The sequence below is a fragment of the Dendrobates tinctorius genome, unplaced genomic scaffold, assembly GCF_039654945.1.
Source record: "Dendrobates tinctorius isolate UK_male_01 unplaced genomic scaffold, ASM3965494v1 ptg000080l, whole genome shotgun sequence".
NCBI classification, from domain to species: domain Eukaryota; kingdom Metazoa; phylum Chordata; class Amphibia; order Anura; family Dendrobatidae; genus Dendrobates; species Dendrobates tinctorius.
Genome location: NW_027361748.1, coordinates 363,790 through 380,089, shown reverse-complemented (window position 1 = coordinate 380,089; position 16,300 = coordinate 363,790). Strand labels below are relative to the sequence as shown.

The following is a 16,300-nucleotide window of genomic DNA, read 5'->3' as shown; positions in this document are numbered from 1 at the left end:
GACATACAAGGCCATCCACAACCTGAGACCTCCGTACATCCGTGACCTAGTCTCCCGGTACTTACCTGCGCGAAACCTCCGATTCTCACAAGATCTCCTTCTGTACTCCCCTCTTATCTCCTCTTCCCACAATAGCATACAAGATTTCTCCTGCGCATCCCCCCTACTCTGGAACTCTCTACCACAACATATCAGACTCTCGCCTACCATGGAAACCTTCAAAAAGAACTTGAAGACCTACCTCTTCCGACAAGCCTACATCTTGCAGTAACCACCGATCCACCAAACCGCTGCACGACCAGCTCTACCCTCGCCTACTGTATCCTCACCCATCCCGTTGTAGATTGTGAGCCCTCGTGGGCAGGGTCCTCTCTCCTCCTGTACCAGTCGTGACTTGTATTGTTTAAGATTACTGTACTTGAATGTATTATGTATACCCCTCCCTACATGTAAAGCGCCATGGAATAAATGGCGCTATAATAATAAATAATAATAACTCACCACTTCTCGTGGCAGCGTGTTCCACTCATTGATCACTCTAACTGTCAAAAAGTTTTTTCTAATATCTAATCTGTGTCTCTTCCCATTCAGTTTCATCCCATTGCTTCTAGTCTTTCCTTTCACAAATGAGAATAAAGTTGATCCTTCTACAATGTGACAGCCCTTTAGATATTTGTAGACAGCTATTAAGTCTCCTCTCAGTCTTCTCTTCTGCAAGGTAAACATTCCCAAATCCTGCAACCTTTCCTCATAAGACAGGGTTTGCAGACCGGTCACCATTCTGGTCACTCTTTTCTGAACTTGCTCCAGTTTGTTGATGTCTTTTTTAAAATGTGGCGCCCAAAACTGGACGCAATATTCCAGATGAGGTCTGACCAAAGAGGAGTAGAGGGCAATAAAGACTTCACGTGATCTACACTGTATGCTTCTGTTAATACATCCTAGAATTGCATTTGCCTTTTTTGCTGCTGCATCACACTGTTGACTCATATTCAGTCTGTGATCTATTAGTATACCCAAGTCTTTTTCACATGTGCTGTTGCTTAGCCCTATTCCTCCCATTCTGTATATGCTTTTTTCATTTTTATTGCCCAGATGTAGTACTTTGCATTTTTCCCTGTTAAAAACCATTCTGTTAGTTGCTGCCCACTGCTCCAGTTTATTTATATCTTTTTGAATCCTCGCTCTTCTCTAGTATTAGCTATCCCTCCTAGCTTTGTGTCATTAGCAAATTTAATCAGTTTACTTTCAATTCCTTCATCTAAATCGTTGATAAAGATGTTGAACAATACAGGGCCCAGGACAGAGCCCTGTGGTACCCCACTTGAGACATTCTTCCAACTGGATGTGCAGCCATTTACGACCACTCTTTGGGTCCGATCACTAAGCCAGTTATGAATCCACCTAACAGTTGCCTTGTCCATTCCATACTTAGTCATTTATCAATAAGGATTGTATGAGATACTTTGTCAAATTGTCATGGTTTATTCATAATGCTGGGCAGGCGGTGTAGGGGTTAATTGGTAGAGCCTCCTTCTGGGTCTGGGGAGGGTTTTTATAGCTTCAAGTGAGGACCCTCCCCTGTCGTTTATACTCCTAGTTTGAGTGTGCCCGACCCTGCTCCGTTTGTGCTCTCGCCTGTCCTGGTACGATTGTTTGGTGTATGATCTGGTTTGTCCTCGGTTTACGTCTCTTGGATTCTGCTTTTGTACTTGTGTGTCCATCCCGTGTATGACCCCTGGCTTTGTCCTGACCTCCCTGTGATCGCCCCTCTGGTACTTCTGCCTCCATCCCGTGTGCGACTCTTTGCTACGCCTGACAATTCACTGACTCACGATTCTGTACCTCGTTTGCCTGGACTGTGTATGACCTCCGTTTTGCCCGACTCTGAGTTTTCTACCATCTCTGAAAGCAGGACGCTAAGCCCCGCCCCCTTGCTGTCACATGACCGTAGGTCCTGTGCCTGCTTGCTAAAGCTTCAGCGTTCAGGTCCTGTGCATCTGTACTTACCGGCTATTCCTGTCCCCGGGGTCCCTACAGTATGGGTGAGTCCCTGCTCAGCGGAGGCTGCACGCCGGCGCTGTCAGGAGCCTGATACAAATGCTTTGCTGAAGTCAAGATATACTATATCTACAGATTCTGTCATAGAAGGAAATTAAGTTAGTCTGACATGACTTGTTAGTTACAAACCCATGCTGACTCTGTTTAATCACTTCATTCTTATCCAGGTACTGACATACATGTTGTTTAATAATTTGTTCAAAGATCTTTCCTGGTATAGAAGTCAGACTCACCGGCCTATAGATGCCTGGGTCCACCTTCCTCTTTTTGAAGATAGGAACAACATTTGCTCTTCTCCAGTCTTCTGGGACTTCTCCTGTTCTCCAAGAATTTTCAAAGATTATGGAGAGTGGTTCTAAAATTTCTTCGGCTATCTCCTTCAGTACTCTGGGGTGTAATTCATCTGGACCTGGAGACTTGAATTCATTTAGGTTAGCTAAGTGTTTCCTCACTATCTTTCTGTTTATAGATATCCTGGATTCTTCTATTCCCTTATTTGGACAGTGAAGAACAGTTGATGTTACATTTCCTTTCTGAGAGAAAACAGATGCAAAATAGGCATTTAAAAGTTCGGCCTTCTCAACATCATGTCTTCCCATTTAATCATTTTCATCCTGTAAAAATCCTATAGCATCTTTGACTTTTCTTTTACTTTTGACATATCCCCAAAATCCTTTATTATTGCTTTTGACGTCTCTTGCAAGCCTCAATTCATTGTCAGCTTTAGATAATCTGATTTGTGCCCTGCAGGTTCTGCAGACAGCATTATATTCTTCTTTAGATATGCCTCCCTCTTTCCAACCATACACCCACACATACAATCATACACCCACACATACAACTGAAAACTCACACATATATCCATACATCCACACATACAACCATATGCCCACACATGCAATCATACACCCACACATACAATCATACACCCACATACAACCATAAACTCACACATACAACGATACACCTACACATTCAATCATACACTGATATACTTACAATCACACACTCACATATAATCATAAACTCACACACTCACATACAATCACACACACTTACATACTCACATACATACACACTCACATACATACACACACAATCACATACACTCACTTACATACTCAAACACTCACATACACACAGACACACTCACATACATACTCACTTACATACTCACACACTCACTCACGTTACTCATGTAGTTTTGCCAGGATTTGGTCACAGCCGGCAGCTTCTCCTTCTTTCTCCAGTTTGGGGGTGATCCTTCCCGCACTGGTTCCTGGGTAAAGAGAAGGTAGAGTAGAGATGGCAGACATGAAGGTGTCGCCCCCATGTGGGCGAGGAAGATTCTAGATAAACATTAATGATTGTGAGCGAACAGCACAGAGGCATCAGCTCCTGTTATCATGACCGATGTCCAGTGTGGCCCCTGCATTCCTCCAGTAGCTATATACACTCAGTGTGGCCCCTGTATTCCTTCAGTAGCGGTATACACTCGGTGTGGCCCCTGCATGGCCCCAGCAGCTGTATACACTCGGTATGCCCCTGTATGGCCCCAGTAGCTGTATACACTCGGTGTGGCCCCTTTATGCCCCCACTAGTGGTATACAGTCAATGTGGCCCCTGTATGGCCCCAGGAGCGGTAAACACTCAGTGTGGACCCTGCATAACCCCACTAGCGGAATACACTCAGTATGGCCCCTGTATACCCCTGTAGCTGTATACACTCGGTGTGGCCCTGTACGGCCCCACTAGCTGTATGCACTCAGTGTGGCCCCTGTATACCCCCAGTAGCTGTATACACTCGGTGTGGCCCCTTTATGCCCCCACTAGCGGTTTCCACCAATGTGGCCCCTGTATGGCCCCAGGAGCGGTAAACACTCAGTGTGGACCCTGCATAACCCCACTAGCTGTATTCACTCAGTATGGCCCCTGTATACCCCTGTAGCTGTATACACTCGGTGTGGCCCCTGTAGCTGTATACACTCGGTGTGGCCCCTGTAGTGTTGTAAGCATGGTGTGGCGCCCCCTCCTGGCCTCACCTTGGATGCGATCATGTAGGGGGGGATGATTTCCACTCCCATCTCCTGGAATAACTCCCTGCATTGCATCGTGATGAAATCTCCGGCCAGGGGCGACTTCACAATACCTGCCGCAGAGCAGAGGGTCCGGATCACTGGGGCCGGGGGCGTGCAGCCTGTGCTGGGGGTGTCATGTCACTCACCTTGCTGCAGAACATACCCATCATGCACTGGGAGGGCAGTGGTGTGTGTGGCTCCGCTGTCTAGTACCAAACCTGTAGATCTGCCGTTTGCAAAACTTCAGAGACGAAAGGGTTAAGGAACCAGACTGAGCAGAGCACCGCCCCCGAGCTTCACCCTGCAGCATGCCGTCCCTGAGCTTCACCCTGCAGAGCACCGCCCCGGAGCTTCACCCTGCAAAGCGCCGCCCCGGAGCTTCACCCTGCAGACTGCCACCTCCGAGCATCACCCCTGAGAAGCCCCCTGCAGAGCATCGCTCCTGAGAAGCCTCCTGCAGAGCATCACCCCTGAGAAGCCCCCTGCAGAGCATCGCTCCTGAGAAGCCTCCTGCAGAGCATCACCCCTGAGAAGCCCCCTGCAGAGCATCGCTCGTGAGAAGCCTCCTGCAGAGCATCATCCCTGAGAAGGCTCCTGAAGAGCATCGCTCCTGAGAAGCCCCCTTCAGAGCATCGCTCCTGAGAAGCCTCCTGCAGAGCATCGCTCCTGAGAAGGCTCCTGCAGAGCATCACCCCTGAGAAGCCCCCTGCAGAGCATCGCTCCTGAGAAGCCTCCTGCAGAGCATCGTCGTGAGAAGCCTCCTGCAGAGCATCATCCCTGAGAAGGCTCCTGAAGAGCATCGCTCCTGAGAAGCCCCCTTCAGAGCATCGCTCCTGAGAAGCCTCCTGCAGAGCATCGCTCCTGAGAAGGCTCCTGCAGAGCATCACCCCTGAGAAGCCCCCTGCAGAGCATCGCTCCTGAGAAGCCCCCTGCAGAGCATCGCTCGTGAGAAGCCTCCTGCAGAGCATCATCCCTGAGAAGGCTCCTGAAGAGCATCGCTCCTGAGAAGCCCCCTTCAGAGCATCGCTTCTGAGAAGCCTTCTGCAGAGCATCGCTCGTGAGAAGCCTCCTGCAGAGCATCGCTCCTGAGAAGCCTCCTGCAGAGCATCATCCCTGAGAAGCCCCCTTCAGAGCATCGCTCCTGAGAAGCCCCCTGCAGAACATCACTCTGCAGATATGGTGAGTGCACAGCGTCCGCACGGGCAGGATACGCGGTGAGTACGGCCGTCTTACACAGAAAGAATGCGGGGATGTTGTAGTGCTCAAACATCAGCTCTGTCAGCTTCTCACGCTTCGCACGGGCGTTCCACTGCAAAACAGGACACAAAATGAGTACTGCCCCTTGCGGGGTGATAGTGATATGGGGAGCCAGCCCCTCCCCATGCGGGGTGATAGTGATATGGGGAGCCAGCCCCTCCCCATGCGGGGTGATAGTGATATGGGGAGCCAGCCTCTCCCCATGCGGGGTGATAGTAATATGGGGAGCCAGCCCCTCCCCATGCGGGGTGATAGTGATATGGGGAGCCAGCCCCTCCCCTTGCGGGGTGATAGTGATATGGGGAGCCAGCCCCTCCCCATGCGGGGTGATAGTGATATGGGGAGCCAGCCCCTCCCCATGCGGGGTGATAGTGATATGGGGAGCCAGCCCCTCCCCATGCGGGGTGATAGTAATATGGGGAGCCAGCCCCTCCCCATGCGGGGTGATAGTGATATGGGGAGCCAGCCCCTCCCCATGCGGGGTGATAGTGATATGGGGAGCCAGCCCCTCCCCATGCGGGGTGATAGTGATATGGGGAGCCAGCCCCTCCCCATGCGGGGTGATAGTGATATGGGGAGCCAGCCCCTCCCCATGCGGGGTGATAGTAATATGGGGAGCCAGCCCCTCCCCATGCGGGGTGATAGTGATATGGGGAGCCAGCCCCTCCCCATGCGGGGTGATAGTGATATGGGGAGCCAGCCCCTCCCTGTGCGGGGTGATAGTGATATGGGGAGCCAGCCCCTCCCCATGCGGGGTGATAGTGGGAGCTGGCTCCGCCCCCTGCGGGGTGATAGTGATGCGAGGAGCCAGCTCCGCCCCCTGCGGGGTGATAGTGATACAGGGAGATAGCTCCGCCCCTTTAGGGTGATAGTGGTACTGGGAGCCGGTACCGCCCTCTGCAGGGTGACATGGTGGGGACACTGGTTACTCACGGGGGCCTCGGACATGAGGATGGGGTGCAGCGCGGGCTCCGACTTCAGGTGCCTGGTGAAGGTGTGGTCCAGGATGGCCTGGAAGGCGTCCCAGTCTTCTACTGTGGAGTGCAGAGTTGATACGTGGTGAGGCTCGGACACTGGGGTGTGTGATACCGCACAGACACACCGTCACCAGCATTTATACAGCACTCACTGAAAGTTTGTGAACCCATCAGAATCCTCCAGATTTCTGCATAAATTTGACCTAAAACTTCATCAGATTCTCAGACAAGTCCAGAAAGTAAAAAAGAAACAAATCAGAGAAATGAGCAAAAATCTGAGACTTTGTCATTAAGTGATCGGATATTACAGGTCAATGAGTGGCAAAAGTATGTGAACCCTCAGGATTAGCTGATCAAGTGCAGGTGACATTGGAGTCTGGCGTTTACAATCAATGGGACGACAGTCGGGTGAGAGTGGGTGACCTGTTATATATAAAGCGATCAATGGGACGACAGTCGGGTGAGAGTGGGCCACCTGTTATATATAAAGCGATCAATGGGACAACAGTCGGGTGAGAGTGGGCGACCTGTTATATATAAAGCGATCAATGGGACAACAGTCGGGTGAGAGTGGGTGACCTGTTATATATAAAGCAATCAATGGGACAACAGTCGGGTGAGAGTGGGCGACCTGTTACATATAAAGCAATCAATGGGACAACAGTCGGGTGAGAGTGGGCCACCTGTTATATATAAAGCGATCAATGGGACAACAGTCGGGTGAGAGTGGGCGACCTGTTATATATAAAGCGATCAATGGGACAACAGTCGGGTGAGAGTGGGCGACCTGTTACATATAAAGCAATCAATGGGACAACAGTCGGGTGAGAGTGGGACACCTGTTATATATAAAGCAATCAATGGGACAACAGTCGGGTGAGAGTGGGACACCTGTTATATATAAAGCGATCAATGGGACGACAGTCGGTGAGAGTGGGCGACCTGTTATATATAAAGCGATCAATGGGACGACAGTCGGGTGAGCGATCAATGGGACGACAGTCGGTGAGAGTGGGCGACCTGTTATATATAAAGCGATCAATGGGACGACAGTCGGGTGAGAGTGGGCGACCTGTTATATATAAAGCGATCAATGGGACGACAGTCGGTGAGAGTGGGCGACCTGTTATATATAAAGCGATCAATGGGACGACAGTCGGGTGAGAGTGGGTGACCTGTTATATATAAAGCGATCAATGGGACGACAGTCGGTGAGAGTGGGCGACCTGTTATATATAAAGCGATCAATGGGACGACAGTCGGGTGAGAGTGGGCCACCTGTTATATATAAAGTGATCAATGGGACGACAGTCGGGTGAGAGTGGGTGACCTGTTATATATAAAGCGATCAATGGGACGACAGTCGGGTGAGAGTGGGCGACCTGTTATATATAAAGCGATCAATGGGACGACAGTCGGTGAGAGTGAGTGACCTGTTATATATAAAGCGATCAATGGGACGACAGTCGGTGAGAGTGGGCGACCTGTTATATATAAAGCGATCAATGGGACGACAGTCGGGTGAGAGTGGGCGACCTGTTATATATAAAGTGATCAATGGGACGACAGTCGGGTGAGAGTGGGCGACCTGTTATATATAAAGCGATCAATGGGACGACAGTCGGTGAGAGTGAGTGACCTGTTATATATAAAGCGATCAATGGGACGACAGTCGGTGAGAGTGGGCGACCTGTTATATATAAAGCGATCAATGGGACGACAGTCGGGTGAGAGTGGGCCACCTGTTATATATAAAGTGATCAATGGGACGACAGTCGGGTGAGAGTGGGTGACCTGTTATATATAAAGCGATCAATGGGACAACAGTCGGGTGAGAGTGGGCGACCTGTTATATATAAAGCGATCAATGGGACGACAGTCGGTGAGAGTGAGTGACCTGTTATATATAAAGCGATCAATGGGACGACAGTCGGTGAGAGTGGGCGACCTGTTATATATAAAGCGATCAATGGGACGACAGTCGGGTGAGAGTGGGCGACCTGTTATATATAAAGCGATCAATGGGACGACAGTCGGGTGAGAGTGGGCCACCTGTTATATATAAAGTGATCAATGGGACGACAGTCGGGTGAGAGTGGGTGACCTGTTATATATAAAGCGATCAATGGGACGACAGTCAGGTGAGAGTGGGTGACCTGTTATATATAAAGCGATCAATGGGACGACAGTCAGGTGAGAGAGGGTGACCTGTTATATATAAAGCGATCAATGGGACGACAGTCGGGTGAGAGTGGGCCACCTGTTATATATAAAGCGATCAATGGGACAACAGTCGGGTGAGAGTGGGCGACCTGTTATATATAAAGCGATCAATGGGACGACAGTCAGGTGAGAGTGGGAGACCTGTTATATATAAAGCGATCAATGGGACGACAGTCAGGTGAGAGTGGGTGACCTGTTATATATAAAGCGATCAATGGGACGACAGTCAGGTGAGAGTGGGTGACCTGTTATATATAAAGCGATCAATGGGACGACAGTCGGGTGAGAGTGGGCCACCTGTTATATATAAAGCGATCAATGGGACAACAGTCGGGTGAGAGTGGGCGACCTGTTATATATAAAGCGATCAATGGGACAACAGTCGGGTGAGAGTGGGTGACCTGTTATATATAAAGCAATCAATGGGACAACAGTCGGGTGAGAGTGGGCGACCTGTTATATATAAAGCGATCAATGGGACGACAGTCGGTGAGAGTGGGCGACCTGTTATATATAAAGCGATCAATGGGACGACAGTCGGGTGAGAGTGGGCCACCTGTTATATATAAAGTGATCAATGGGACGACAGTCGGGTGAGAGTGGGTGACCTGTTATATATAAAGCGATCAATGGGACGACAGTCGGGTGAGAGTGGGCGACCTGTTATATATAAAGCGATCAATGGGACGACAGTCGGTGAGAGTGAGTGACCTGTTATATATAAAGCGATCAATGGGACGACAGTCGGTGAGAGTGGGCGACCTGTTATATATAAAGCGATCAATGGGACGACAGTCGGGTGAGAGTGGGCGACCTGTTATATATAAAGTGATCAATGGGACGACAGTCGGGTGAGAGTGGGCGACCTGTTATATATAAAGCGATCAATGGGACGACAGTCGGTGAGAGTGAGTGACCTGTTATATATAAAGCGATCAATGGGACGACAGTCGGTGAGAGTGGGCGACCTGTTATATATAAAGCGATCAATGGGACGACAGTCGGGTGAGAGTGGGCCACCTGTTATATATAAAGTGATCAATGGGACGACAGTCGGGTGAGAGTGGGTGACCTGTTATATATAAAGCGATCAATGGGACAACAGTCGGGTGAGAGTGGGCGACCTGTTATATATAAAGCGATCAATGGGACGACAGTCGGTGAGAGTGAGTGACCTGTTATATATAAAGCGATCAATGGGACGACAGTCGGTGAGAGTGGGCGACCTGTTATATATAAAGCGATCAATGGGACGACAGTCGGGTGAGAGTGGGCGACCTGTTATATATAAAGCGATCAATGGGACGACAGTCGGGTGAGAGTGGGCCACCTGTTATATATAAAGTGATCAATGGGACGACAGTCGGGTGAGAGTGGGTGACCTGTTATATATAAAGCGATCAATGGGACGACAGTCAGGTGAGAGTGGGTGACCTGTTATATATAAAGCGATCAATGGGACGACAGTCAGGTGAGAGAGGGTGACCTGTTATATATAAAGCGATCAATGGGACGACAGTCGGGTGAGAGTGGGCCACCTGTTATATATAAAGCGATCAATGGGACAACAGTCGGGTGAGAGTGGGCGACCTGTTATATATAAAGCGATCAATGGGACGACAGTCAGGTGAGAGTGGGAGACCTGTTATATATAAAGCGATCAATGGGACGACAGTCAGGTGAGAGTGGGTGACCTGTTATATATAAAGCGATCAATGGGACGACAGTCAGGTGAGAGTGGGTGACCTGTTATATATAAAGCGATCAATGGGACGACAGTCGGGTGAGAGTGGGCCACCTGTTATATATAAAGCGATCAATGGGACAACAGTCGGGTGAGAGTGGGCGACCTGTTATATATAAAGCGATCAATGGGACAACAGTCGGGTGAGAGTGGGTGACCTGTTATATATAAAGCAATCAATGGGACAACAGTCGGGTGAGAGTGGGCGACCTGTTATATATAAAGCGATCAATGGGACGACAGTCGGTGAGAGTGGGCGACCTGTTATATATAAAGCGATCAATGGGACGACAGTCGGGTGAGAGTGGGCAACCTGTTATATATAAAGCGATCAATGGGACGACAGTCGGGTGAGAGTGGGCCACCTGTTATATATAAAGTGATCAATGGGACGACAGTCGGGTGAGAGTGGGCCACCTGTTATATATAAAGCGATCAATGGGACGACAGTCGGGTGAGAGTGGGCCACCTGTTATATATAAAGCGATCAATGGGACGACAGTCGGGTGAGAGTGGGCCACCTGTTATATATAAAGCGATCAATGGGACGACAGTCGGGTGAGAGTGGGCCACCTGTTATATATAAAGCGATCAATGGGACGACAGTCGGGTGAGAGTGGGCCACCTGTTATATATAAAACGATCAAAGGGATGACAGTCGGGTGAGAGTGGGCGACCTGTTATATATAAAGTGATCAATGGGACAACAGTCGGGTGAGAGTGGGACACCTGTTATATATAAAGCGATCAATGGGACGACAGTCAGGTGAGAGTGGGTGACCTGTTATATATAAAGCAATCAATGGGACAACAGTCGGGTGAGAGTGGGCGACCTGTTATATATAAAGTGATCAATGGGACAACAGTCGGGTGAGAGTGGGCGACCAGTTATATATAAAACGATCAATGGGACGACAGTCAGGTGAGAGTGGGTGACCTGTTATATATAAAGCAATCAATGGGACAACAGTCGGGTGAGAGTGGGCCACCTGTTATATATAAAACGATCAAAGGGACGACAGTCGGGTGAGAGTGGGCGACCTGTTATATATAAAGTGATCAATGGGACAACAGTCGGGTGAGAGTGGGACACCTGTTATATATAAAGCGATCAATGGGACGACAGTCAGGTGAGAGTGGGCGATCTGTTATATATATAAAGCGATCAATGGGACGACACGAGGGTGAGAGTGGGCGACCTGTTATATATAAAACGATCAATGGGACAACAGTCGGGTGAGAGTGGGCGACCTGTTATATACAAAGCGATCAATGGGATGACAGTCGGGTGAGAGTGGGCGACCTGTTATATATAAAGCGATCAATGGGACGACAGTCGGGTGAGAGTGTGTGACCTGTTATATACACTCACTGGCCACTTTATTAGGTACACCTGTCCAACTGTGTGTTAAGACTTAATTTCTAATCAGCCAATCACATGGCGGCAACTCAGTGCATTTAGGCATGTAGACATGGTCAAGACAATCTCCTGCAGTTCAAACCGAGCATCAGTATGGGGAAGAAAGGTGATTTGAGTGCCTTTGAACGTGGCATGATTGTTGGTGCCAGAAGGGCTGGTCTGAGTATTTCAGAAACTGCTGATCTACTGGGATTTTCACGCACAACCATCTCTAGGGTTTACAGAGAATGGTCCGAAAAAGAAAAAAAATCCAGTGAGCGGCAGTTCTGTGGCCGGAAATGCCTTGTTGATGCCAGAGGTCAGAGGAGAATGGGCAGACTGGTTCGAGCTGATAGAAAGGCAACAGTGACTCAAATTGCCACCCGTTACAACCAAGGTAGGCAGAAGAGCATCTCTGAACGCACAGTGCGTCGAACTTTGAGGCAGATGGGCTACAGCAGCAGAAGACCACACTGGGTACCACTCCTCTCAGCTAAGAACAGGAAACTGAGGCTACAATTTGCACAAGCTCATCGAAATTGGACAGTAGAAGATTGGAAAAACGTTGCCTGGTCTGATGAGTCTCGATTTCTGCTGCGACATTCGGATGGTAGGGTCAGAATTTGGCGTAAACAACATGAAAGCATGGATCCATCCTGCCTTGTATCAACGGTTCAGGCTGGTGGTGGTGGTGTCATGGTGTGGGGAATTTTTTCTGGGCACTCTTTGGGCCCCTTGGTACCAATTGAGCATCGTTGCAACGCCACAGCCTACCTGAGTATTGTTGCTGACCATGTCCATCCCTTTATGACCACAATGTACCCAACATCTGATGGCTACTTTCAGCAGGATAATGCGCCATGTCATAAAGCTCGAATCATCTCAGATTGGTTTCTTGAACATGACAATGAGTTCACTGTACTCAAATGGCCTCCTCAGTCACCAGATCTCAATCCAATAGAGCATCTTTGGGATGTGGTGGAACGGGAGATTCGCATCAGGGATGTGCAGCCGACAAATCTGCGCCAACTGTGTGATGCCATCATGTCAATATGGTCCAAAATCTCTGAGGAATGCTTCCAGCACCTTGTTGAATCTCTGCCACGAAGAATTGAGGCAGTTCTGAAGGCAAAAGGGGGTCCAACCCGTTACTAGCATGGTGTACCTAATAAAGTGGCCAGTGAGTGTATAAAGTGATCAATGGGACAACAGTCGGGTGAGAGTGGGCCACCTGTTATATATAAAGCGATCAATGGGACGACAGTCGGGTGAGAGTGTGTGACCTGTTATATATAAAGCGATCAATGGGACAACAGTCAGGTGAGAGTGGGCGACCTGTTATATATAAAGCGATCAATGGGACGACAGTCGGGTGAGAGTGGGACACCTGTTATATATAAAGCGATCAATGGGACGACAGTCGGGTGAGAGTGGGCGACCTGTTATATACAAAGCGATCAATGGGACGACAGTCGGGTGAGAGTGGGCGACCTGTTATATATAAAGCGATCAATGGGACGACAGTCGGGTGAGAGTGTGCGACCTGTTATATATAAAGCGATCAATGGGACGACAGTCGGGTGAGAGTGGGCGACCTGTTATATATAAAGCGATCAATGGGACGACAGTCGGGTGAGAGTGGGCGACCAGTTATATATAAAGCGATCAATGGGACGACAGTCGGGTGAGAGTGGGCGACCTGTTATATATAAATAGATCAATGGAACGACAGTTGGGTGAGAGTGGGCGACCAGTTATATATAAAACGATCAATGGGACGACAGTCGGGTGAGAGTGTGCGACCTGTAATATATAAAGCGATCAATGGGACGACAGTCGGGTGAGAGTGTGCGACCTGTTATATATAAAGCGATCAATGGGACGACAGTCGGGTGAGAGTTGGCGACCTGTTATATATAAAGCGATCAGTGGGACGACAGTCGGGTGAGAGTGGGCCACCTGTTATATATAAAGCGATCAATGGGACGACAGTCGGGTGAGAGTGGGACACCTGTTATATATAAAACAATCAATGGGACGACAGGCGGGTGAGAGTGGGCGACCTGAAGCACAGGATCCATTGGCCCGATGTTAATAACCTGTGTAACTATGATACTATGGAAGAGTCCCAGGGCAGAATCTATAGAAGAGAAGATGTTCTCCCCGTGTTTGCGTGGGTTTCCTCCGGGTACTCCGGTTTCCTCCCACATTCCAAAGACATAGTGATAGGGAATTTAGACTGTGAACCCCATCGGGACAGTGATGATAATGTGTGCAAACCGTAAAGCGGTGGGGAATAAGTTGGCGCTATATAAAAATAAAGATTATTATTGTTATTATCATCAGGGAAAAAAGGCTACAAAACCATCTGTGAAGAGTTCGGATTCCACCAACCCACAGTCAGACAGTTTGTGTATAAAAGAAGGAAATTCGGGGCTATTATTACCCTCCCCAGGAGCAGGCGACCAAAAAACATCACTCCAAGAGGAAGATGAATAGTAACCCGCGAGGTCACAAAAGAACCCAAGGTCACCTCTAAGCAACTAAAGGATTCTCTGACTTCGTCTGATGCGAATGTTCATGAGTCCACCAAGAGGAGGACACAAGACAACAATGGTGTGCATGGCAGGATTGCAAGGTGAAAGCCGCCGCTGTACAAGACAGAAGGTCCTGGACCAATGTTCTGTGGACGAGATCAAAATGGAGACTTCTGGTATAAAAGAAGAGTTATGTCTGGAAAAGAAAAACTGCATTACAGGATACAACCTCCTCCATCTGTGACTCACGGTGGTGGTGGCATCAAGGTCTGGGCCGGTTGTATCTGGGCCAGGACGGCGGCCATCACTGATGAAACCATGAATTTATACTAGTAAGTTGTAAAGGAAAATGTCGGGACGTGTGTCCATGAGCCGAATCTCAGGGGAATGAGAATCCTGCAGAAAAACGACTGGCGAACACAGGAAAAAATAAAAATAAAAACATACCAGAAAAAGAAACAGCCTGAGGCCCCTTCACGTCCGTTTTTTAAGGGTCAGATTTTTCACACGTTCCATGTGTCCGTCTGAAAAAACGCAGACGTCCTTTTTATCACGCAGCATGGTCACAATGCGTTGACACACGGGTGACATCCACAAGTGCTCGGTGTGACACGTACCGGCGCCTGGGAAAAGCATTACAATTAGCGCTGTTCTCAGGTGCTGAATGCAGCTCTCAGCGTTGTCGCCTGGTCTCCTGCGATCTGGTGATGCTGATGGGAGTTGGAGACAGAGCCTGCTGTCTGTGTATAGCTTTATTTTCCTATCCAGCTGAGGGAAAGCTGACAGTTGAAGGCTGCAGAGAATATTCTGGGAAGCCATACCGTTTTCCATCGTATTAATATCAGCTCATAGCTGTTTGCTTAGTCTTAACTGGTTATTATCCCTTTCATGACTGTGCCGTACATATACGGCACATGTCGTGTCTCTCCCCTTGATGTGGGCTCCGGCGCTGATCCCACATCTTTCTCGGCACATGTTAGCTGTTTTGAACAGCTGACATGTGCCCCTAACAGCTGCGGGTGCAATCGTGTTCCACCTGCGACTGTTAACCTGTTAAATGCCGCTGTCAATCTCTGTTAAATGCCGCTGTCAATCTTTGACAGCGGCATTTAATGTGAGCACACTGAAAGCACGGCCCTAATCCTGCCCATTGGCTCCGTGTCACATGACCGTGGGTCGCCGATGCGTTGGCATGACAACTCACGGTCTGCAGGAGACCCCTGTGGTTGTCATTTCCGGATTGCTATGAGCGCTGGGGAGGTTTAGATGCCGTCATTGCTGCACGAGGGACACAGCAGACATGGGTTCACATGATATTGTCATTTTTTTAATGGGGAAAATGGTCCAAAGTCTCAGATTTCTGACTCATATTTTCATTTGCTTCTTTTTCTACATTTAGAACTTCTGAAAATCTGATGGAAAATCCTGAAGGGTTCACAGATATTCAAACACAATGTTTATCTAGACTAAAAAAAGGTACTCAGAACCCTGCAGCTACCAAAAGTCACCACTAGAGGGAACATTGAGGAAGCATCACTACCAGCTAAAGCCATCACTAGATGGAGCACTGAGGAAGGATCATTACTGTCTACAGCCTCCACTAGAGGGAGCACTGAGGACGGTCTCTGCTATCTACAGTCACCACTAGAGGGAGCACTGATGAAGGATCGCTACCATCTAAAGCCTCCACTAGAGGGAGCACTGAGGACGGGTTTCTGCTATCTACAGTCAGCACTAGAGGGAGCACTGAAGAAGGATCGCTACCATCTAAAGCCTCCACTGGAGGGAGCACAGAGGAGTGATCTATGCTATCTACAGCCACCACTAGAGGGAGCACTGACATAGGATCGCTACCATCTAAAGCCTCCACTAGAGGGAGCACTGAGGATGGTCTCTGCTATCTACAGTCACCACTAGAGGGAGCACTGAGGAAGGATCGCTACCATCTAAAGCCTCCACTGGAGAGAGCACTGAGGACGGGTTTCTGCTATCTACAGTCAGCACTAGAGGGAGCACTGAGGAAG

At 49.0% G+C, this 16,300-nt stretch overlaps 1 protein-coding gene across 7 annotated transcripts in view; it reads right to left on the bottom strand.

Annotated features, from left to right (window-relative positions):
* The window catches only part of LOC141096855 (actin-like protein 6B), a 75,287-nt gene that overhangs the window by 42,439 nt on the left and 16,548 nt on the right, over positions 1–16,300 (bottom strand). For 6 of the 7 annotated variants that reach the window (XM_073583686.1, XM_073583685.1, XM_073583691.1 and 3 more), the window contains 5 exons: positions 6,330–6,430; positions 5,351–5,448; positions 4,286–4,380; positions 4,104–4,210; positions 3,251–3,340 (listed from right to left, as the gene is read on the bottom strand). In XM_073583686.1, coding sequence (XP_073439787.1) covers positions 3,251–3,340; positions 4,104–4,210; positions 4,286–4,380; positions 5,351–5,448; positions 6,330–6,430 — 491 coding nt within the window. Of the gene's footprint in view, positions 1–3,250; positions 3,341–4,103; positions 4,211–4,285; positions 4,381–5,350; positions 5,449–6,329; positions 6,431–6,525; positions 7,429–16,300 lie in introns of those variants that run through there. The other variant, XM_073583687.1, reaches the window with a different exon arrangement.